The 25,325-nt window shown below is 48.6% G+C and overlaps 1 protein-coding gene across 4 annotated transcripts in view; it reads left to right on the top strand.

Moving 5' to 3' along the window:
- The window catches only part of LOC144120857 (NAD kinase-like), a 97,455-nt gene that overhangs the window by 33,244 nt on the left and 38,886 nt on the right, over window positions 1–25,325 (top strand). Inside the window, exon 1 of one of the 4 annotated variants that reach the window (XM_077653621.1) lies at window positions 20,110–21,156. The exons of the other annotated variants lie outside the window; for them this stretch is intronic. Within the exon in view, the coding sequence (XP_077509747.1) occupies window positions 20,900–21,156 (257 nt within the window). The 5' untranslated portion in view covers window positions 20,110–20,899. Of the gene's footprint in view, window positions 1–20,109; window positions 21,157–25,325 lie in introns of those variants that run through there. 4 annotated transcript variants of the gene reach the window in all.

Genomic DNA, 25,325 nt, shown 5'->3' with positions numbered 1-25,325 from the left:
ACCGTAAAGAGTGAAGCCGCCATGGCTGCAATCGTTGATGCGTCTTGCCTCATCATCGGCAACGAACGCGTCCCCATCGTTCCCCTGAGCCCCCAGGTGACTCAGGTGACTGTTTTTTTTCTGCCCGCCCGTGTACCAAGTGATGCCCTTGCCAAGGCTCTTTCTCCTTATGGCAAGGTGCTGCACATAAGTCGCGGCATCATGGGGTCGCGTCCCACTGTCACCACCGGGACGCGGTATGTCCGAATTGAAATGAAGCCCGAGTCGCCCGTGCCTAACTACATCAAGGTCGCTGGCCACCGCGTGACATGCGATTACAAAGGCATGCAGCGTGTTTGTCGACGTTGTGGCTCGACATCACACTTCAGAGCACAGTGCACGGCTCCGTTCTGCGCCCGCTGCGGCGTCTTTGGGCACCAAGGCCAAGGTTGTGTGCTGCCGTGTCGACGTTGTGGTGATCCACACGCTACCGTGGCATGCGCGATCAAGCCCTCGTATTCTGAGGCTGCGGCCCGACCTGCACCTCCACCGGCTGCACAGGCAGCGGATGAAGCCATCAAGGAACGCGGCGTTTCCGACACCAACGGCTTTGTGAGTGGTTCCTCGGCGTCTCTGAATGTATCGGTGGAGGAAGCGGTGCCTACGGCTGATGCGTCCAGTGATGCACCTCGCAAGCCGGCATTAAATGTGCCTGCTATGCCAGCCTCAGTCTCTCCAAGTGTACCTGCCGCTACGGAGGCCGAGCCCATTGCGCCCCTGCAGGTCTCTGATGCTGGGGACAGGCCGCTCTCGCAGCCTGCGCGGCAGCCCGCAGCCAGCGTTGCGGTTTTGAGCGACAACGCCAGTGTATCTGAGGCCGATGGTGACGAGAGCAGCTTGTCGTCCTCAGCTTCTTCAGTCAACCTCGTCATCGACGAGACTATCGTCGTGCCTGGGCAGGAGCCGAGGCCGCCGTCGTCATCTCCTTCGTCATCGCAGTTTAGTGTCGGCACAAATATTTCGCCTGGGCAGGAGCCAAGGCCATCTCCTGACGTGGAATCTGTGCAGTCGCCGTCCTCTTCTGCATCGAGGATTAGCGCCAGCACTTCTAGTACTCTCTCTTCGGATGTTGAGATGGTCGCTTTGAGCTCCAGCTTAAAGCGTCCACATACGTCGACTACGGACTCGGACAACTCTTCTGGTCGGGCAAGGAGGCCTCGTGCCTCCTCTGGTCCGACTCTACGAAAACAGTGAGATGGTTTGGCGCCGTTCGTAGCGCGCATTGTATTGCTTAGACATCACAACTCGTTGTTTTTTGTTTTTTTTCATTACCAAAATGGCTACACTTAACATCATCACGCTTAACGTGCAAGGGTTTCGCAATGTTATGAAGCAGACCGAGGTGGTCGCTTTCGCTCGTTCATCGGGCTGCAATATCCTCTGCCTGCAAGAAACTAATTTTTTTCGCCTCAGTGACGTGTTGGAATTTAAGCGTAGGTTTGGTATCGATGCTTTCTTTTCGTACGCTAGCACGCGTTCTAGCGGAGTTGGCGTTCTTGTTCTGAACCGAATACTTCTGCGCGACCATCATGTTACCTACGATGCGCTTGGACGCGTGCTGGCGTTCGACTGCACGTTTAACTCACTTCGTCTGAGACTTCTTTGCATCTACGCACCTGCGCATTCTAATTTGGTAAACTCATTTTATAAAAATCTTGATGTGTATTTTCTTGGAGGACGAAACGTTGTGATGTTGGGCGATTTCAACTGCGTGCTCGATACGGTCGCTGATGTGCAGGGCCCTGGCAGAAGCAGACCAAGCTGGAATGCGCGCGAGTTGCGCCGCCTAGTCAACCAGTGTCTGTTAACAGATGCTTATGAGCTCCTGCATGGCGGCGTCTTTGTGTGGACTTGGCGTCGCGGATTGTCGTCAAGCAGGCTAGACAGGGCGTACGTACCGACGGGCCTTTCGAGGACAGTGGGTGCTGCTAATGTAATTACGCTGCCATCCTCACCAGTACACATATCAGACCATCGTCCCTTTCTTCTGTCGCTCAGGGTTCCGGCGGCTGCAGTGTCTCCTTTCAGACCATGGCGTTTGGATGTACGCATCCTTCACGATGCCAGCACGAGAGAAGGACTAACGCGGGCCTTGCGGTTTTTGGTTGTTGGGGCCGTGCCTGGTGACTGGGATCGTCTGAAGGAGCAGTGGCGTCACCATTGCGCCGCTTCTGGTCGAGCCCTTAGAGCTCGCGTCTCAGCTGAGGTTCGTGTTATGACGGCGAAGCTCCGTATAGCTCAGCGCACCCCGTCGCCATCGGCGCTTATGTGTGCATGGAAAGAGGAACTTTCAGAGCGTCTCCAGCGTCTTTTACGATCATCCTCTCTGACAGCGGCCGCATGGCGTTGTCGGCGCAATCCAACTTCTCATCCAGAGGTGCTTCGGTTTGCACGCCAGGAGCTGTTGTGCGCTCAAGGTGCCCCTGCTTTTACCTCTTCCGTCGGTGCTGTGGCCCAGCCAGTTGGCAGGAATTTCAGTGCGTTTTTCGTCCATTTCAGGGATATTGCTCAGTCGCACTTTTTGGTTCATCGCGATGACGTTTCCGCACACCCTTTTTTTGCAGGCTTGCCGCAGGTTGCGGATGAACTTCATGATGGCCTTATGGCTCCGCCAACAACAGATGAAATCAAGGAGGCGTTAGATTCCATGAAACGAGGCTCAACGCCTGGGCCAGATGGTCTTCCTGTGGAGTTCTATTTACAATTCTGGCATATAGTAGGCCCCATTTTCACGGAATTGTTAAAAATCTGTTTCACTCGGAATGTCCTTCCTAATTCATTTAAAAGAGGCCGCATCGTTCTGATCCCTAAAAAGTCTTCTTTCTCGACATGTCCGGCAGATTGGCGCCCTATTACCTTACTAAATACAGATTATAAAGTCTTAGCAAAATTACTCGTCCGCCGTTTACGGGCTCTTCTCCCGTCCCTCATTTCCTACCTCCAGGTTTGCTCCATTCCGGGGCGTGAAATACATAGTTTATCTTCTGTAACGAGAGATATCCTAGAGTATACTATACGGCGGCGCGCACAGGGTCTTCTTGTTTCTCTAGATCAAGAGAAGGCATTCGACTTTCTAGAGCATGAGTATATTTACGGTACACTGGATGCTTTCGGTTTCCCACCTTCTTTAGTGCTACTTATTAAAGAGATGTACAGAGATATTTCAACCACTCTGTTCCTCGATGGCTGGGAAAGTACCCCATTTGATGTTGGCCGCGGCGTCCGTCAAGGTTGTCCGCTCTCCCCTCTTTTGTTTGTCTTAGCATTAGAGCCTTTCCTTTTGGCAGTCAATCACCATTCTCTCATTAGCGGTCTGGCATTGCCAGGCAGTGAGAGTGTACGCGTCACTGCTTATGCAGATGACATCACGCTATACTTAGCTGATGAACGCAGCCTGCTCGAAGTTTTAAACGTTTTTCGAAAGTACGCCTCCTTGTCGGGGGCTGCTCTTAATTATTCCAAGAGTCATTACTTTTTTGTAGGGTCACCTCAGAGACGTATAACGAGTACAATACCTTTGCAGTGGTGTGAGCAGATGCGCATTTTAGGAGTGACCTACGACTGTGCTGGAGTATGGGATGGTATGTGGTCTTCGGTCGTAGAGGGTATTACAGCTCGTGTGCAGAGGGCACAGACCTTTGACCTTCCTCTGCTTGAGAGGCGCTACCTGGTTCAGTCGGTCGTGCTGGGTGCCTTTTGGTACCTTTGCCACATTGTTAAACCACCCCTGCGCGTCATAAGGCGGGTGCAGACTACAGTTTTTTCTTTTTTTTGGTCAGGCGGAACCGAGCTTGTGCCTCGTGCTGTTCTTGGACAACCACGTGAGAGAGGTGGTTTTGCCTTCCCAACGTTGACCATCACGTCCTCACTGTTAGCATTGAAGTGCATGTTGCGTATCCTGCTGGGGGACGCGTCTCCGGCGCGAACCCTGGCGCGGTACTTTTTGGGCCCTTCCTTGCGCTTTTTGGATCCCTCGTCCCCAGTTAATCATGGTCCTCAATCAGAGAAGCCTACCGCTATATATACTACGGCAGTGGCCTTTTTCAGGCATGCAAGCGCAGTAGCACCTGACGTCAACATCCTTACAGACCGTGTCGTGAATATTATGGGCTCGCTGTTGTTGCCTGTTGTGCCGGCGGCTCGCCGCTCACCGATGCGCCGCGTTCAATGGGCGCGCATAACATCGACGCCTCTCCCAGACCATCTACGTGACTTTGTGTGGAAACTTGGTTGGGCAGTGCTGCCTACTTGTGATCGGCTGGAGCGGTGGGGCGTTTTACGCTCCAGTACCTGTCCGAATTGCCCGCTTCCGGAATCTAATCGCCATGCTACAGTCACCTGCATGGTAGCACGTGTCTTTTGGCGCGCCGTTCATGCGGGATTCCGTGGGCAGGGCATTTCGAGCTTTGTCTCCCGCGGCCGCTTCCCCAGCGGCCGTTTTGCTCGCCTGTTAATTGTTGCAGGTCTTTTTAGTTTATGGCGCAATCGATGCACCGCGGTCGCTGGTGGCTTTCGACGCCGAGCTGTGTGGCCAATACTTGGCCGTCTTAGAAGGGAGCTGATCAGTTTCTTGTCGGAGGAACTCTTTTTCTCGGGAGAGGAAGAGTTTCTCCGGCAGTGGTCATGCCCATTCATTTCTGTTAACAATGCACGTCTTGTTCTGGTCTTTAGACCAAACTGGTGCTAGGGTCTTCTTCTTTATTCCCCCCCCCCCCTTTTTTTTTCCGTGTCAGATTTTTCCGGTATCACTCACTGTTAATAATCATGCCACGCCGCTTTAAATCGCACACAAGAAATTCCTGTTAGTTATTCAAAGATGTTTTGGCACTCTAATTGGCTCGCCTTACATGCTGAGCGTCATGTCAACTTGTGAATGTCAAATGTATCCGGTAACCTTGGCATGTGTACATATGTAAATAAAATTTTTTCTAATCAGTTTGGAACGACTCAGCAACATTCTTGTCCGGTAATCCTAGCATATAACGGTGTGAATATATTCGTGTACCGCATCACGGCTGTTTCGTTGCAAATGTTTTGCGTATTTGCATCTTTTTCGTCCTCAGGCTGTCTCTTTTGCTGCTCATTTTATTGCCCACTCATTTGAGAGAAAAATAAGCAAATTCGGCAAGGACAACAACCGGTGTGACATTGGTGAAGTGGCGACAACGGTTTCAGAACTATATAGATCTGACTTGCATTGTCGGCAGACTACGCCTAATATCTTGTTAGCCGCATACACAAACACAAAGATCCCGAGTGCTACAATGGAAGTCACGTAGAAATCCAGCTGACGCATAACTGCGAACGTGTTTGCGAAACTTTATTACCGTTACGTGCCTCAGGTGACCGTAACTGGTACGAGGAAGAAATTGGAATACCGCCATGACCACCACTCATGCTCCCTGAAACGTGCAGGCGGTTCCGCCGGTGTTCGGATCAACTTGTAAAAAACGGGTTATTCACTTTCTGCTTGTTCTATCTGCGATTACGGGTCATTTGCATGCGTGCCGTTTTCCTTTAAAGCCGTCCAGTCGGTGTCTACTGACTCTAATGAAATTCACCAAGGTTTATTTCAGTACATGTTCAAGTACATGTTCAAGTACATGTTCAAGTACATGTTCAAGTACATGTTCAAGTACATGTTCAAGCACTGAAAAATCGAATTTGTATCAGAAAGTACGATGTTCGGTGTGGTTAACCCAGGTCAAGTGAGTCAGTGTGGAAAACTTTTGAGATTTATAACCGTTGAGCGGCAGTGCACGTCTACGCCATGGCTGCAGACTTCGACACATACCTCAGAAAAAGCAAAAACTGTATCCTTGAAGCAGTGACGAAAAAGAAGTCGACGACCATTTCTCAAATAGTAATGGCGTTTTTACCGTCACTTTCCTCCTCATCCTCAGCAGCGGAGTTGTGCCCACGGTGGGATAAAAGACTCTCTGAATCGTGTTCAATACAATATAACAGTGCTATAAATTATTTGATTCATGAAGCGAGTGCTTTATTTTGTAATCAGTAGTCAGTTTATTTTTCACTTGATTGCTTAAAGAGGCTATCGTCGTTAGAGGGATTCTGTTTTCTTGATATTTCGCCTCACCTGGAACGCATGCAGCTTTAGTACAACACGCCATGTGCAGCATGCGATGTTAAAGTCAGTTAACCTGCAAGCAAGTTACTAGCACTGGACACTAATCACGCAAGGCATCTTTAAAGAGTATTTGAAAATTACAGCTTGCCAGAACATGATGGCACATTTTTCTTTCTTTTTATAAAGTGTTGCTCCGCTCAGCGGAGTCAAACGCAGAACGACGTACAATTCGCTCGTGATTTAACTTTTCAAGAATTTGAATTGCACTTCACATAGCCGTCACTAAAGAAACGTGCACACACCTTTCTATCCTCACGCATCAATTCTTCATCGAGCATCAGTAATTTTAGTGCCTTGACATGAATCGCTGATTGAAATTGCTTTATTCGGAAACTCTCCTCGTCCAGTAATAATAGGCTTAAACTTCTGTCAACTGAGGCCCCCCAGTTCATATTATGTCTACAACTTAAGAGCGGCAAGACCTTTTCGATCGTTTCCCAGCTTCCTCATTAGAACGAGTTAGGAATTTGTTAACCCATCAAATCCCACAGACTAAGTTATTGAACATATTCAGTATTTACATAAACGCAAAACACGTCGAAAACTTTGACTTCTTTCCTTGAATAATGTGCTATCGTTGTGCAACTATACTATTTCTATTATTCTTTTTGCCCAGCGCGCAGCATCAACTGCCTGGTCGTAACAAATTGAACGGACTCGGTATACAGTCAACTAGCTGAATATGATTGCCTATTCTAGTTCGCTATGATGCGTAGTGGCCCAGCAAAGAAAGCGGGAACAGCGTATAGGGAACAGTTTCGGAAAGCCGGAGGAGTTTATGACCCAAGGCAGAGCTTGATAACTGTCTCGCTCCGCGCAGATATCTGAACTGCCTTTTTTTATTTAAGGGCAAAGCTGTTCGTCGTCAACATAGTCTCCGCACTCGTACGCACGTGCTTCAACGTCATTAAACGTGAAGTGCATATAGAAGAGACTGGAAAAGTACCACCACGTTAGAAATGACCCGTTCCCTCACGTACGAGCTGCATCTCTTTCCATGTTCTCCCAGAAGAGAGAAAGAAGGAAAGAAAAAAAAGAAAGAAGGAAGGAAGGAAAGAAAGAAAGAAGGAAAGGAAGAAGGAAATAAAGAAAGAAAGGAAGAAGGAAAGAAAGGAAGAAAGAAAGAGGAAAAGAAAGAAAGAAAGAAGGAAGGAAGGAAGGAAGGAAGGAAGGAAGGAAGGAAGGAAGGAAGGAAGGAAGGAAGGAAGGAAGGAAGGAAAGAAAGAAAGACGGGAAAGAGGAAGTAAGGAAGGACGAAATAAAGAAGGGAAGAAAGAAAGAAAGAAAGAAAGAAAGAAAGAAAGACAGACAGACAGACAGACAGACAGACAGACAGACAGACAGACAGACAGACAGACAGACAGACAGACAGACAGAAAGAAAGGAAAGAACGAAAGAAAGAAAGAAAGAAAGAAAGAAAGAAAGAAAGAAAGAAAGAAACAGGAAAGTATCGAAATGAAAATAGCAGACGTCGTGTCTGTTTTCGCTTTCTACACGCCTCCGTTAGTAATACCTCATTTTCAGTGGCTTGGACGCACTTCGGAATGGGCTCCATCGATCCTCAAGAGAACATCATTCGATTCCCTTACTAACGAGAATCCTTTGGCGAGCAGTGTTGCACCGAAGAAGCGCAACATTCAGTCAGTGCGCGCCGTGCATTAAAGCGCACATAATCAAGAGGCGTCGCCTTCGCATTCACTGCTTTAGAGGAAGCAAGAAAGGCGTCTAAATGAATGTCTTATTCTGCGCTGTTGAATACCAATGAGAAGATATCTTGCCGTCAGCGGCCAGCCTACAACCGCACTGTGTTCTCTTTCTGTTCTGGTTAATCGGCAACGTTTTATTATCATTTATAGTTTTTGCTTTTGCACCATCGTCAGTCAGTTCGAGGCAGGTTGCAGCACCCAGTCCTGAACGAGTAGTTGTCGCATCGCATCTCGCAGGAAACTTATTCGTGCCTTGCTGCTTATTTATTGGACAACGGGTGCTTTGCTTAATAGCCCAGTGCTTCTCGTAAAAGCCCTGCGCGTGCGTTCACCCCCACATTTAGGAATAAACAGACTGATTTCATTATCAAACCTGTCTCTGGTGTAGTAGCGTCGATTAAGAACGGTGGAACATTCTCTCATGTTCCTTTTGAGCCTTTAACATTCCTGGAGAACGTTCCGCACACTACTTCACTCGGTGAACTGAAAACATTTGTATTCATTATCTAATTGCAGGGAAACAAGTTCAGGATGTATAACCTGCCTTCTGTCACACTACTCTGTTCTATTTCGTTAATGTCAAGCGTCTTGCCCTAACACCATTCCGAATCTCTTTAAGTTGGACAAATATGTTTGGATAATCCGAGAAAAGAGCGGCTACAACTACCTGTGTTGACGACACAGATTTCTCCCTATATTTCCAAGCTTTAGTTCTGACCCAAAGCGTCCTTTAATACACAAAACAACCTATATATGGGAAGCACATAATTATCTAGTGATGAACTGTGATCGCTTAAGACCAGTGTTTACCAGCACAGGTGTAGAAGTTTAAGTTTCTGAACCCTTGTTTCTGACTGCGATGGAGCCTTCAGTAAATGCTAGTGCTCGGAACTATCGGAACTCGGAACTGTCAGTCGAAATGATCAGTTACTCTACCAAGATGGACCAGTCTGGAGTTATAACACTCGCTCTTAAGAACCGTTGATTATGAACGAATGTGGAAGTTGCAGACAGAAATCATCGTGGAGAGAGAGAGAGAGAGAGAATATTGCGGACTACGACCAAGAGGAAGAATATGATGTGAACAAAGTTCCCGACAGGAAATACGCTAAAAGATTTCGTCGTCGCCCTGGCGAGGCTAGAAAAGTAGCAGAGACTTTGATTGCAGTTCAGAAATATGTTGATACAGGGAAAGATTTTACCCGACAACTTAACTGAACGTGAAGGGGGTCGTCACTGTCACGAAAGTGAGAGCTGTACTGATGCTTGATTAGTTACTGAACGTCGTTGTATCGAAAAGTAATTTTGAAGCTGCAGCGCAGAGCGCCATATAGTGAGGGAGGCTAAATAAAGCAAGAACACTAGGTGGGCGCAACGAAAGAAGCGTTTGCATCAGGAACTGATTGAAGAGAAAAAGACCCTGGCTTACAGTGCTTCTCAGAGGTCGTCCATGAAACATCTGCAACTTCAGGCAGACCTAGACGTCCAGAGGAAGAATATCTCCCCTCCCGTGTACTCGTCGCCGCAACTGCTCCCGCTAAGAAATCTATGCCCCTACTTTTTCAATGATTTGAAACATCTGTTTTTGTCTTGTCCTGTTTTTTCAAGCGCGTCCGATGCTGGCTATATATTTGAGGTGCCACGAGGATACCGTTACCTCAGGTGACTAGATAAGCTATACACCGCGATACAACGAAGAAACCACTGAACTGATAACCGGGTGGGCGTGAAAACTTCGGGTAGGGGGTGTTAGTACGGTTCCCTCCATTATTTTTCCTTCTCTGTGCCACCATAGCTTACATGCTGCATCAGAACATGTGGAACCTCCAGCGTTCTGAGGGGATTTTCTTTCTTCTTGCGCTCTAGTTCGAGCTGAAAAACTCTTCAACTCTACTCGTGTACATCCACTCCCCGTGCTTCGTACTCTAATGCTTTTGACCTAGTCATCACGTCGAGCGCAACCCACAGACATTTGACATTGGCCGTTTGCGGACGTCTCTAGACATCTATAAAAGGCCATTTGTAAGTCTTCTGTAGATGTTTGGCACTTCCGGCGTTGGAATGTCTAGAGGTTGTAGGCGTTTGATATTCATCGTTTACTGACGTCTGTATAACGGATTAACACAGCGCTATGGAAGACGGACACAAGACGAAGACACGTAAGACAGGACGGGATCTAACTACCAACACTTGTAGATGGTCTCCGCCACTGTGCTGTTTTGCGTGTCTTCTTGTTTCCGTGTCCACACCGCTGTGTTAATCCGCCAAACAATGAAACTAGCCCAGACCAGAATCTTCTTTGAATATCTGTGTAACGACTGTATTTATTTTATTTTATTTTATTTTATTTTATTTTATCGGTGTTTAACGTCCCAAAGCGAATCAGGCTATAAGGGACGCCGTAGTGAAGGGCTCCAGAAATTTCGACCACCTGGGGTTCTTTAACGTGCACTGACGTCGCACAGCACACGGGCCTCTAGAATTTCGCCTCCATCGAAATTCGACCGCCGCGGCCGGGAACGAGCCCGCGTCTTTCGGGCCAGCAACCGAGCGCCATAACCACTGAGTCACCGCGGCGGCGTGTAACGACTATAATGTGCAGACGTTATCACCTCCTGGTCCAATATGGCTCTAGTTGGTAGGCGCCTGTAGACGTTTCTGCTCTCCCGATTCGAGCCACCCGTGTGTTACGGACGTTTGACATCGGCCACTTTTATTTACGCGCACGCAGAAGTTTCGAGCCTTCTGGTGAGGCACCTCTTCCCGGAAAGTTCATTCGCTCTTGGTGCATTCCAGGGGGGCACGCGTGGCGTTCGCGACATTCCAGCGCCGTCCCTCGCGTGCTCCAAGTCGCACGCCTCCTCCCTTGGAAATGAGGGGTGGGTTGCCGAACAGCGCCGAAAAGGCCTCGGTGGGCAACGCCTCGCACGCGCCCGCACTCAGAAGACAGAGCTTGGCATCCGTGCACGGTGGCGACGACAGCGAGACGCAGCCAGGATGGAGAGACCCTAATTACAAGGCTCGGCACTCGACCAGAAACTTGTCGCACGAGACGACGGCGACGTTACAAGGTCAGAGATCACCTCCCCGTGCTCCTGGACGCCGAGGGGCGGTGCTCCTCCGCCCGTGGGCATTGATACCGCACTCATTCTTTTCTTTCTGTAATTTTTTTCTCTCATAATAATGAAGGGGCGGTGACTATATCTCAGTTGTCTACGCGCAGACTGATGCCGGCTCGATTGGTCCATAGTTAGAAGCAAGGGCAGCCGTGCAACAACGCAGATGAGCCTTCGAGGCTTTGTGCACGGCTCATGGGCGCTTGGCGAGAGCGGACGCTGATGCAACAGTGGCGATCGCTATAGTATACGGATGCTCTGCCAGGAATTCCGCGAGCCTTTAAGAGGCTCCTGATTGCTCATCACCTTGCCGTGTCGTCAAGCGCTGTAATGAACCGCTTTTTAAAGCTGGTTAAATAGTTAAAGAGTCCACTAGAAGAGCCCTTATTTATTTTACTTCTTATTTTATTTTATTCAATACTGCCAGCCGCCATTTGGTAGGCAAGGCAGGAGTGGAACAAACATACATCGTTGATATAATGCGATGCAACAAAGCAAGCACACACAAAATGAAAAGCGAGCACAGAAGCAATAACAAACACTCTGCGCTTCTTAAGAATACAAAAATGCAAAAGTAAGAGCATGGACAAACACACTGCGTCTATAACAGCGACACGACAGCAGATAAGAAGGAATCTTGTTTTGTCAAGCTGACCACGTCACGCGGAAGCCCGTTCCATTCTGATATGGTTTTGGAAAGAAAGAAAACTGGCAAGCTTTAGTTCGGCATCGTGGAACTACTATTGTCGAGCTGTGTTTGCCGCGTGTTGGGCGGGAAGTATTATATTCCATGTAAGAGCCAAAATTAATGTTTGTTAAATTATTAATTAAATTAAAAACCGTATTTTCCACTATTCGCAGTAATTCAATTTTGCTCGAAAGCTGCCAACTTACAGATGTTTCACATTTTTATCCGTAAAATTACAGTCTCCATGTCACGGTAAACTATGTTTCTTACAATGTCAGCTGTACAGGTGAGGCTCTGGGCTGATAGTGAAGTTACCGACAAAGGTATTGCAGACTGTGCAACGTTGCGAGGTCTGCTCACTGCCTTTGCCTTCACGAAAAGTTAGGGCCGCGGGTCGACGCCACGCAGTTACAAAGAGAACTGTACCTGTAAAAAATACCCCCAATTTAATGAGATAGATTCATTATCACTCCTAGGACAAGAAGAAACGCCGTACTTTCGGACTGGTACTATGGGTGCTAAAGAGGTACTTAAAAGAGACGGGTACTAAAGACTAATTTTTAAACAGGCAGCATACATCAGCGCATAGTGCCCTCGTTCAACGCCTAAAGGCGTTTCACATGATGCGATTGTTGCCGCAGCGCAGTGCGATTTCTGCCGCTGTGCGACAGAAATGCGCGTCGTTCTCGTCGCAGGGCCACCGCGACAGACTTTCAACAAGTTGGTCGCATTGCCGCAGCGTCGGTGCGGTCGCAGCGATGGCCACAGTAGTCAGCCAATAGGAGTTCAGCGACATGACAGGAAACTCTCGAAAACGTCTTATTGAACTTAATAATACATCACAGCTCAATATTATTGCCCATTATTACGAAATCAACGCCTGCCACGATGTTTGACATTTACTGCAGCCGAAGAATTTTCGTCCACTGAAAGGCCGCACCGACGCTAGGGTGCCTATGGCACCGACAGAAATCGTTCGCATGTGAAACGGCGGCTGCGATTACCGTCGCAACGACAGTGCGACCGGGCCGTAATTTTTCGTTCCCGTCGCGCCATGTGAAACAGGCTTAAGAAGTCACTGCCTTGTTCCAGCAGTCTACACCCCGGCCATCTTTTTGTTTTCGAGGCATCACTTTTGCGAAACCGAATTCAACTCGTCCACGCACAGTTGTCACGCATGGCTGGAGGAGGCCATTCTTCTTCCGCATTTCGCGTTGGTGGGCCCAGAAGCACCTCGAATGTTGTTGTTTTTTGTTGACCGCTGCTTCTGCCACTGCCCTCCTCGGCGCCACTCACGCGGGAGAGCAACGTGGCGTTGAGACAGGGTAACAAGCGAAGCACCGACTCGCTTTCCCGCTGTAAGACATGACAATTTAGTAGCATGCAGTTCTCTGTATCTGATACAGACGCACTGTTTTGTAACCAGGCAATCAAACGATCACTCAGGCAGATGCGATTTACGCGCTTGCGCCTGGATAATCTTCTTCGTGGGCCTTGAGCAACCTTCTAGGATCCCTCATGAAATACTCTTTGCAGGCTTTAAGTCGTATTGTGCATCTGCAATCTCTATTTACCCGCCGCGGTGGCTCAATGGTTAGGGCGCTCGACTACTGATCCGGAGTTCCCGGGTTCGAACCCGACCGCGGCGGCTGCGTTTTTATGGAGGAAAAATGCTAAGGCGCCCGTGCGCTGTGCGACGTCAGTGCACATTAAAGATCCCCAGGTGGTCGAAATTATTCCGGAGCCCTCCACTACGGCACCTCTCTCTTCCTTTCTTCTTTCACTCCTCCCTTTATCCCTTCCTTGACGGTGCGGTTCAGGTGCCCAACGATATATGAGACAGATACTGCGCCATTTCCTTTCCCCAAAAACCAATTATTATTATTATTATTACGCTAAGGCCTGAGTCATTGTATGGAAAAGCAAAATCTTCACAAGTGTTTGTGCTATGAGGACCATGACAGCGTCTCGCTGCACTGGTATGTTGGTTCCCAGCTGGCCTACTTTAGCTGTTGTCAGTAACTGGGTTCCCCTCAAACCGGCTTGGAGAAGAAAAACACGAAATGAACCGTTCCGCCACAGTTCACGCGTCTCCGCGCCCGAACACGATACTCAACTGGTTCGCCTTCTCGCAAAGGCGTATTCGTATTAGCCGCTTTCATTCTTTGAGGGCGTCGACACTGAAAGTTCGCGCTCTATGGCAGTAGTAGGGAAGCGGCAGCGACGTATCGACATACGCCTCTCGTTGAGCCCGAACAGGAAAGCGTAGGCGCTTCGAAACTCGTCTTGAAAGAGGCGCTCTGTACGCTATGTCCTTCTTTCGCTCCATCGCGTCCAGGCTTTCATCTTCATTCGGCCGTCGAAACAACGCCACTTGCACAGTACGATGCTTGAATACCCTGTCATTGATGTGTGCTAGACGCTAGTATAGGGACCGAGATATTTACGCCTCGTTGAACTTGAAGAATGCATTAGGAGGATAGCGCGGAAAAACGCCGTTTACGTTAGAAATGCTCGCCAGTTGGAGTTCGTGTCACCAACCGTTGCGCTGTTTCACGCAGGCTGTAAAGTGTGCTAATCGGCGTCGTGAACGGGACACTGCCGCTATGAAGTGCAGGCAGCAAATGCTCACGAGTTTGACGTAACGCGCGAACGAGAGGTTCGCGACGCGCAGGCCAGTGAGGAGCTTAAAGCTGTCGGCGGAGATAAATAGTAATAAAAAAATTGGCTGGCTGGAGAATGCCTCTCGGGCTTTCTGCGCCGCTGCTCTTACGTGATGGGCCGTAATCTATACTTGTTCGTGCATTTACAGATAGCTGAATTCTAAATGGGACACCGAGGAGTCTGTAGCCGCTTTTTGTTCTCGGTAAGATGCGATTGTTTCGCCTCTTGTGGCTCTGTTCGCGCTGGTTTGGCAGTGAAAAACGTGTTTAAAGCGACACTCTGGCTGTTTCTGGTTATATGTCAAAATTTTCCCAGGCACCAAAAGACCCCTTTACCGTCGAGAAGCTCGATTTAAAAGCCTTCCGGGCAGTCGATTCGTTTCGTGACGTCCTTACCAAAAAGGACCGGTTGTCACCGTGTCTAAGTGATTGGCGGTGTAGCGTAGCCTCGAGTATCCGCGATGTTTTAGCCGACGGATTGATTTCAAATCGCTAAATCGGCCGCTTGTCCCAATACCTGAAAAATGGTTTTGGTTGGAGCGCTCGGCTACTGATCCGGAGTTCCCGGGCTCGAACCCGACCGCGGCGGCTGCGTTTTTATGGAGGAAAAACGCTAAGGCGCCCGTGTGCTGTGCGATGTCAGTGCACGTTAAAGATCCCCGGGTGGTCGAAATTATTCCGGAGACCTCCACTACGGCACCTATTCTTCCTTTCTTCTTTCACTCCCTCCTTTGTCCCTTCCCTTACGGCGCGGTTCAGGTGTCCAACGATATATGAGACATATACTGCGCCATTTCCTTTCCACAAAAACCAATTATTATTATTATTATTATTATTATTATTATTATTATTATTATTATTATTATTATTATTATTATTATTATTATTATTATTATTATTATTATTATTATAGGAAATGAAATGCTGTGAAATTTCCAATTGAAAATTGATTTATTGGATTGCAAAACATTTATGTCGTCAAAGACGGCAAAATGCAGATGATCCCTGCTAGATGGCTATCAGCCCACGACTCACAGCGACCTGTGTAGCCCATTCAATGGCCCGGGTTTAAACGCCCAGGTCTGAGCTGACCAAGCCGGCCTCCCATTGCTCGAGGGTAGGAACTGGTATTAGAGATTCCGGTGGTGGCTTATCTTTGCAATTCCACAATATGTGGACGTAAGCCCCTATTTCGCCACACAGAGTGGTTTTCCCGCCTATCGATTTAAACTCGTGACATTTATGGTGACGTCGAAAGAATTATGAACATTTTGATCACCGATGGAAAATGGATGGTGGTGTTGTCCAGCCTCAGTGATTTGCGACCACAGAAACGATCGATGTCATTGCAGTTTGCTTGCGAACTGTTTTTGTTTTCTTTTTTTTGCATTTTCTAGTTTATCAAAGCTGCGTTTCTTGCTAAAGTACCCTTTTTGCCGTTAGGCGGAGGTTATCAGTGGACATGCGTCACCTTAAGTGCGCCCTCAGCGTTCATATAATACACGTTGCGAGCAACCAGAATGGAAGCACGTGAGCAGGTTTGCTGACGATGGCAACGAATACATCAGAGCATGCATTCTTTGATGTATACTTCAACGGAATGTTACGCAACACCGATAGACGTAGCGAGGACTCGAAACATTTCTCTGAATTAACTCGTTTTTCAGTTACGCAGAAGCCGTTGGGGCTAGACATACCTTGCGCCCGATTGCGCTTCAGAGTTTCTACATAATTCCTGCCCTAGAGCTACCCTCCCTCAAAAGGAGCTACTAAGGGGCACGTATTTTCAATTTGTCACGGAGACGTTTCTTACGCAGAAAACATCCGTTTCGCGGACGTTAGTATTCCATACGAGTCTGAAATAGCCGTCAGTCAGTGCGGATGCATTCAATACTTGAAGTGCCATGGATGGTTATGCGCATAAAAGACGACACGAAGAGAGAAGACACGACAGGACGAGCGCCAGTTACCAACTAGTTTATTCAGAAGATGACACCTCTGAATATAAGACACGTAGACGCATGCGCTACGGATGCACCCACAGCATGCCTGGTAAACGTGATAACACCATCATAATTTTTGTACCGAACTAGAAGCCGTGTTTTAAAACTAGATTTTTTTTGCATTTTTGTCTATTTTAAGGAGTACACGACGTGTTGTGCCCATGTTAATGTTCATGTCTGTTGTGCCCATGTTAATGTTCATGTTTTCGAACGAGCATGTTTTTTCTTCACTTACTTGAGCAAATATGTCAACTTCTTTTGAGCTTTTTTTCTGTGATATGAACTGTCTAATTTATAGCTGTCTTTCGCACAGCAGCTTTTAGAAATGTTATCCTCTGTTGAGATACGTGTTATGCCCACCTGCTAAGGTCTCAACTAGAGACTGGCAGTATTTCAAAAAATAAATACCTTACAGGACAGATTTTAACAAGGCTGACTTGCTTCTGTGTAAGGCGGGAGACGTATCGCTGACGCAATTTAGCGCATTCTTCGCACATTTTTGATTGCGCATTAGAATGATTAAGTTAGAATGATCAATTACTAACCAGCCTGACAAGACGTTCTCTCAAGGCGAAGAGATTTATTCTGCTGTGTATAACGAAGACTTTGATGTCAGCGACCAGGTTGGGCGTGTTAATGGGTATACTAGCGGGACAGGTCTTGGGTGATGTGCTGCCAGTAGCTGCTCCATCATTGTCTGTGACTAGTACTGCTCGATTAAGAGAGAGAAGACGATACAACATAAATTTTGCGGCATTTTTTTCACTTTAAACAATGTGCATTACTGAAAGGACAAGATCCCTTATTTCAGAATGTAGTAGTAGTAAGTGGTTTTGTTAAAATAGTAATAAAAAGGAAGGAAAAGACTTTTGCTAGCCCCGGCATCTGCCATCTGCCTGAGCTGGGGCAGCGGAAATAAAGGATAGCAGGCAGAATGGAGAAATGAAATGAAAGAGGTGAGGGGACAGGAAGAGAGAATAGGGGGAGAAATTTCAGAATGCGCACGTCACATTTATTGTGGTGTGTTTCACTATATTGAATGAGGAACGATGGTTATAATGATTATGAGTGATGATAAAGACACGTTAAGGACACGCAGTTTCTTTGCTTACACGAAACATGAATTTTTATTGCGGCTTGCTCTGGCCGTGTGATGCTTGCAGGAAATGGATCAACAACAATTCCTCGCTTCTTATTTCATTTTTGATGCTGCTTGCGTTGTGTGCAGGCGATCACTTACACAGATTTGAGCTTATCAACTCGGCACCTGTATCTTTCGCTGCTTGATATTTTTTTTACATTTATTTCTTTTCATTGGCTCAAACTTAAGGTGCAGGAAAAGAAGATTTTTTTTTCTCACTAGTTAATCCACCGAGTGGCTGAACATTCGGGGACTGCATCGCGGCTGACTAAAAGGGAACCGGTGCTTTTTCCATTAAACATTCAAGGCGGACACATTGTAGCAAATGCACAGCCGCGGTGGCTCAGTGGTTATGGCGCTCGGCCGCTGACCCGAAGGACGCGGGTCCGATCCCGGCCGCGGCGGTCGAATTTCTGTGGAGGCGGAATTCCAGAGGCCCGTGTACTGTGTGATGTCAGTGCACGTTAAAGAACCCCAAGTGGTCGAGATTTGCGGAGCCCTTCACTACGGCGTCCCTCATAGCCTGAGTCGCTTTGGGGCGTTAAACCTCATGAACCAAACCGGATCATAGCAAATTCAATAAACATGGCTGCAATCGAGCCTGGAGTGGTGCCGATTAAATCAGGAAGTCGCAGAGAGCGCTAGCCGACGATTCGCGGAGAACCGATTTTGCAGCAGTTTAAAACGCTCGTTTTTATGATTACGCAACGCTCTCGAAACAGACCCGTATTTTATTTTTATTTTTTCAAAGCGTCCAACGTGTACTTATTATACGGGAAGCACTGCACGTGCCCCATCCACTGCAAGAGGGAAGATTGCGGTACAAAAGTCCCAGAAATTCCTGGAATGGAATTTCGCAAGTTGTTAGAATAGCATCCACAAATCTTACCTTCTTTCATAACTATTTCATAAGCTGGTACAATGAAGACGAGAATTCGTGCAGAAAGATAACAGTTCTTTGAACACATGGCATGCACTGATATGGTGCTAGAAACGAAGGCTATGACCGGGCCAATGCCGAGACAGTAATTGCATCAGGAAATTTTCGTTTTTGAAATTAGCCCCAAGTTGAACCACAAGAAAAGGAGTTGACGGCGGATACCCGGCGCATTTTCACAAGATTGCAAATTGCAAGTGATCAGTAATGCTCGAAAAATGGTTTGGTTTGGTTTTGTGAGGTCTATCGGGTTTAACGGTTTAAAAAGGGGACTCAGTCAATGAGGGACGCCGAATTACCATTATCCTGATAATTACCAAGTTCGCGGACCATGCTTTTGTGACCTAGCCCTGTGCGCGGGCATTGCTTTCATATTCTTTTTTAGAGGCACGTGTCAGACCATGCTGCACGCCGAGATAATAATAATAATTGTTTTTTGAGGGAAAGGAAATGGCGCAGTATCTGTCTCATATATCGTTGGACACCTGAACCGCGCCGTAAGTGAAGGGATAAGGGAGGGAGTGAAAGAGTAAAGGAAGAAGGTGCCGTAGTGGAGGGCTCCGGAATAATTTCGACCACCTGGGGATCTTTAATGTGCACTGACAACGCACAGCACACGGGCGCCTTAGCGTTTTTCCCCCATAAAGACGCAGCCGCCGCGGTCGGGTTCGAACCCGGGAACTCCGGATCAGTAGTCGAGCGCCCTAACCACTGAGCCACCGCGGCGAGAAGATGCGCCGCTGATGTGAAGAACAAAGGGAAGAAAAAAAAAATAGATGGAAGGGCCAGCTTTGTGCTTCAAAAGTGTGTTGGTCACGAACTAGGCTCCAGTTAAAAGTGAATCTGTGTTCTGTTCCTTCTTTCCGCGCTTGTTCCCATACCTCAAGCCCCCTTGTACTAGAGCGCAAACACGATCACATTTAGCTCGCGAGTGCGCACGTCAGTCGAAAAAAAAAGAAGTCACAGTTTCAATTGTTCCAGCCGCCGTAGACCACGTACCTCAGGGAGACTATGCGCCCGCAAGCGGCAAGATAATAAGGGGGGGGGGGGGGGGGGATGCACCCGAGTACCGTCAGGGAGAGGCATGCAATGCGGTGCTGCAAGGTCGTCGGTCTTCCTTGTTCATTGTTATTCTGCGCGTTATTGTTATTCCTACGCACTTCACAGCTGTTATTCTCGTTCTTTGAATTTCTCTTGGCACCGAAGACTTTGTCGCTTTGCGCAAGTCGCCAGAGAGGGTAACGCCGCATGATAGCGTTGGCACTTGTATATTCGAGGCGCGAGCGACGAACGCGACAGGGGCGACGAGAGGACGGAAGTCGGCAAGCGCGTCCATCACACAGAGCGGCGACCGAAACCGACGGCGGTAGATCCGGGAAACGCTCTCGCGACCTCGCACGGGTTCTTCCTTCAACGCAGTGAGCCATGGTGTGTGTGTCGTCATCTTGCCACCACTACAACTACTGCCTTCGCCTCCAGCGCAACCACCAACCAAGCAGGAGCGCATCGCGAAGAAGCACGAAGAGAGAGAGAGAGTCTTGCGGCTATTTCGACGACGCACGTCCGACGCTGATAGATGTTCCTGAGGCGAGAGCGATCGAATTCGCGAGCCCCGGCAGCCTCTGATAATTATTGAGGCCGGCCGGAGCGCGCGCGCTGCCGCACACGCGCCACCACAGCGGCGGAGGCAACGGCGTGATTACTCGGCGCCGCGCGGCCGCACGCGCGCGCATGCCCTCTGACACAGCCTTCGGCGCGGCAGCCGTTTCGACGAGGGAAATCATAATAGGGGCAGAAAACAAACGGGTCTCCCCACCCCTCTCTCCGGATCTGCGACGAACCCTCCCTCTCCCACTCCTCTCTGCCGCTGTCGCCGCGAGACAAAGTTTCACCAGAGGAGGGCAGCCGGCTGCGTCGGGTGAGGTCCGGAGAGCGTGCGTCGACGTCGAGAGAGCACTGTGCGTGTGAGACCTGCCTGCTCCGCCGCTCAACGCCGCATTGACTACTGCTGCTGCCTGTGGTTGCGGCGGCTGAGAACGTGTTTATCGAGTCGAGCGACTCAGCGTGAAATGTGGATGGTTCGCGGTCGTCACTGGTGCGCGTTGCCCTGTTGTCTTACCAGACGCTCCAGCGGCGGCATGAGCGCGTCGCGCCACGTGTTTTCCACGATTTTGTCGCTCGCGTGCTGCTGAGCTCCCCTCCGTCACAGCTTCGGCGCTGTCACTGTTGGAGCAGCGATTGAATACTCGGCGTACGCCTGTAGTGGCAGCTCTGCAGAACTCAGGTACGGCGCCGCATCTCCTAAGTTGCAAAGAGGCGTCGCAAGGAGCCAGAAGCAAGCCTCCTGTACTGAGTTCCCTCTCCAGACCAGGCACGGTAGTCGAACGCATAGTCGCAAGGCGCTGACGGAAGGAACTGATAGAACATTTGGGAGCAAAAAAAAAAAGAAAAGAACAATATGACTACCCTGCAGGAGATGGTCGTTCCCGAGGTGGCCGAATCGCCCGAGGGCGAATTGCCACCTACAGTACCAGAGGAAGACAGCGTTGGACTGTCGCCACAGTGCGGTGTTGGTGGAGGCGTCCGAGGGGACAAATTCTCGACGCCGGTCGGCAAGCCGTCCACGCTGACGTTCGCTGACCTGCCGCCAGGTGAAGATCCGCGCGACAAGAAGTGCCGTGTGGCCCAGCTGAAGTCCAGGATCGCCGTATTCAGGTAGGGGCAGGCTGCAGCGACAATGTCGGGGGTCTTTACGTGCGAGTCAGTTGACGCTGGACATAGTGTCGACTGTACCGTTACAATGAATCGCCAATCAAGTGCTGAAAACTGTCGTATTACACATACTGGACAGATGCATGCCAGATGAATTCCGTCACAGACGATAGACCTTCGGCATTATCGGGGAGTGAACCAAATTGTTTATGCCGTTTAAAGAAAAAAAGTAGACGCAGGAATCGCAGAACTTTGTTTGGCCCGAAGCTATGCTCGTTAGCGAAGTCGACTTTCAAGCATTACGCTGCCTGGCTTGTGTGTTCTCTTATTTTAATCCGTACAGTACTTCCAAGCGTACTCTAGCTGCATTTCGAAACTGAGATGCCGGGTCTGCTCGAGCGTTACACATGCGATACCGTCGAATAGAAACTTTCGCGACAGGAACTTCCTCGGGTTAACCTTTCTCAGTCTACTTGTAGGCGCTGTACGAGCAGCACGTGCATATGAAACGGCCGTGTTTAGAACGGTGACAAGCCACTTACTGCACCACTCGTGTCGCACCCGATCAGATAATAGAACAAGTCCTGCATTTCGAGAACGATAAGACCGATCCTTATCACCGCGCAGTGTTGTCACAGTCAGCATGTCGGTCAGCCCCGAGTCTGATATAATATTTTCCCGATTATCTCCCGCCGTAAAGACCCAAGTGCGAATTCTGTTAACCGTGCGTGGTTTGCTCTCAGGGTGACGTCATGGTTGAAGGACGTTAGCTCAGTGAAAGTGACTCCTCGTCAGACGGTCTGTCATTAACTTTACTTGAGATACCGCATCAGTGTGGGAGCCTTCCACGCACTTCCCCCTCCCTCCCCGCACACACCCACACAGACACGCTGAGAAATATTAGCACATAAGCAAATACTACTGTATTTACTGGTATGATGATTTTTTTTTCCCTCACGTAACGGACACACTCCTTTCAGCGGGAAGTCCGCTGGTAAGGGATAGTGAATGTTAGTTAGCAGGTGCCCTTTTTTGAACGGCGAAGCAACTAAACAATAATATAAAGCTCTATCTGCCGAATGTCCAGGCCAATATACTCCATTCTACGGGACGAAAAGCCTATACGAATATTCCAGTAGATTCCGAGGGCCAATAGAAACTACGCCTGGTCTCAAAGAGTTCCTCTGCTCGATCTTCCATATTAGAGATTGTGGAAACTTGTTGAGGTTGGGCTTCGCGCGTAATGCTGTTGAGTTTTTCTATAGTGAACTCTAGTGGTTTCTTTGAACATTATAGGCCGCTTGCGAGTGTGCGTGCGGGTCTACGATAGAAGTTAACTACGCTCTCGCGCCTGGAAACCGCGCTGAAGAGTGTGTTTTGTTTTAGAGAGTGGTTTGGTTTATGGTTTATGGGGGTTTAACGTCCCAAAGCGACTTAGGCTATGAGTGAGGCAGTAGTGAAGGGCTCCGGAAATTTCGACCACCTGGGGTTCTTTTACGTGCACTGACATCGGACAGTACGTTTTAGAAAGTGGGCTTTACCGGATTTAGTATTTATTCCTCAAGCCAAATTTTTGTCCCGTTTTCGTGACTTCATTTTTTTTTCTGAATATGTCACACCGCGTATAATGGACGCACCACCCAAAAATTTTCAGAGATATTTTTAGAAAAAAAAATAAACAAAACAAGAAAGCGCGTCCTTTACGCGAGCAAACGCGGTACTCGACGGCGTGACATACGGCGCTGTGGAGGCGTTTATTTTTCTTCTGGCCGAAGCGATTCTGTTTTTTTCCTCCCCTCGCGGTGACGAAGAAACTCCGGCGGCGTGTGTTCGGTCGTCGCATGGGCGCCGTGACCTTCGCTTCGGCTTTTCCTCGAACGGCTTGCGCAAAGCAGACGCCAGCCGCGCGGTGCGGTTCTTGTAAGACTATGAGATAACTTCTGTACGAAAACTGTGGCTCCGGAGCACCACAGAGTTCCAGCCCGTGACGGTCACGGCGCCACGGTCGCGAACAGTAGGAGGGAGGCGGAAACGATATAGTTACATCCCAGATAACGATAACAAGGCTTAGCTTTCATTGACTTCATGGGACAAGTGCATTAGAGGCGTGCGTAGTATACTACCGGATAAAGTGGTTGCACGGAGGTCGTCCTTATCACTTCGGAGCTTAGAACACAGGAAGTTGATGTGCCCAGGGAACCTTTTCAGGCGGAGTGGGCTGAAAACGAACCAACTAACCGGGAGATGTGTGAGAAAGTTGGAGAGTTCTTCTTTCTAGATGTGCGGCCTTTGCTGAGGTGGATGGTGTAGGTGCTTACAATTATCCTCTCGTTAGAGGCTTTTCCCATGTAACTATGAATGATTCCTCGAACCTAGCACGACGGGCGACTTGCGATTTGAGGTCCGCGCAGTGTCTTACGGACTAGGCACTAGGCACTGAGAATAGCTTCCGTTTCTTCAAAAGCGTCTTGAGATCCATGGCCACAGCAGCAGACCGAGCGTAATGTTATATCTGCCCGTTCCTGCATCACACGGTCGTGGCCTCGAAACTTTTTGCGAGAACTACACACGCATGCTTCATCCAGGGCAATGCACCTATCTGGGAAAGGGGTTGGAACCGCCTTCTGATTTTTCAACTCATAATGTGCGTTGCAAACGATTAGGCTGATACAGACCGAGCTATTCGAATATCTCTGCTAACTGAGAGGTAAACCAGCTGGCACACGTCCGCAGTTTGCGCATGCGGCATCCATGCGTCAACAGTGCCCGCACAGGCAAGCATGATAAGGTGCAGTAAAGACGAAGTTGAGGGATTGAAGAAAGGGTAGTGTATACGTAAAGCACGCATGCAAACGTTGTTACTAAGGAAGCAGATATCAATCAACTGCCATTGAGTATTAGCGCATAAGTGATCGGATCCGCAGAGCGAAACGATGTACGACCATGATGCAATGATGACGATAACCATGTTTAACGCGAGAGAAGCCGCAAACGCACGTGCCTTCGTCACTTCGTGACATCGCCTTCAAGCCACATGTAATCAAACGCTAACATCCGCATATATGAACAAAACATAATAATTTGCCTTTTTTATTTTGCCAAGAACAGCGCGTGTGCGTAGATACGAACGAGGCCTGACAAAAAAAAGAAATAACTGACTACACACCAAGTTTACTGCCGAACAGACCTCGCTAGACACCCCTCCGAGAGCGGAAACACGTGAAAACCACGCACTGACACCACAAAGCAACCACACACGGCTCGTCATTGCATTTTCTCCCTATCGCCACATCAAGAACCAAAACTTGCTCCCGCGTTAGTGCAACAGATGGCGCCTTAGCAAACTAATAATAATACTAATAATTGGTTTTGGGGAAATGAAATGGCGCAGTATCTGTCTCATATAGCGTTGGACACCTGAACCACGCCGTAAGGGAAGGGATAAAGGAGGGAGTGAAAGGAGAAAGACAGATGCCGTAGTGGAGGGCTCCCATTTCGCAAAAGCGGCTAACCCAACAGCGCTCTTTGATCAAGCGCTTTTTAATGTGCGTTTAGCGAAGAGATGTAATAATAATAATAATAATAATAATAATAATAATAATAATAATAATAATAATAATAATAATAATAATAATAATAATAATAATTGGTTTTTGGGGAAAGGAAATGGCGCGGTATCTGTCTCATATATCGTTGGACACCTGAACCGCGCCGTAAGGGAAGGGATAAAGGAGGGAGTGAAAGAAGAAAGGAAGAGAGAGGTGCCGTAGTGGAGGGCTCCGCAATAATTTCGACCACCTGGGGATCTTTAACGTGCACTGCCATCGCACAGCACACGGGCGCCTTAGCGTTTTTCCTCCATAAAAACGCAGCCGCTACGGTCGCGTTCGAACCCTGTACTCCGGATCAGTAGCCGAGCGCCCTAACCACTGAGCAACCGCGGCGGGTCGAAGAGATATCTTGATTAACGTTTCAGCATAAAGAAGCCTGCGATGTACAGAGTCTTCGATAGTTCTAGCCAGCGGTGCCGCGCTACACTCCACAATAACACATAGAAATTTCCGCGTTGGAACTTAGCGCCGCAACGTACAATGATGCGGACAGCTACTAATAGTCTGGTTGGCCCGCTTGCAAGAACTGCTCAAGGTTGTTAGCCGTCGCTGTTTGCGTCG

This window comes from Amblyomma americanum, chromosome 2 (genome assembly GCF_052857255.1).
Source record: "Amblyomma americanum isolate KBUSLIRL-KWMA chromosome 2, ASM5285725v1, whole genome shotgun sequence".
NCBI classification, from domain to species: domain Eukaryota; kingdom Metazoa; phylum Arthropoda; class Arachnida; order Ixodida; family Ixodidae; genus Amblyomma; species Amblyomma americanum.
The sequence above is the reverse complement of the archived record's forward strand: the minus strand, read 5'-3'. Positions and strand labels throughout refer to the sequence as shown.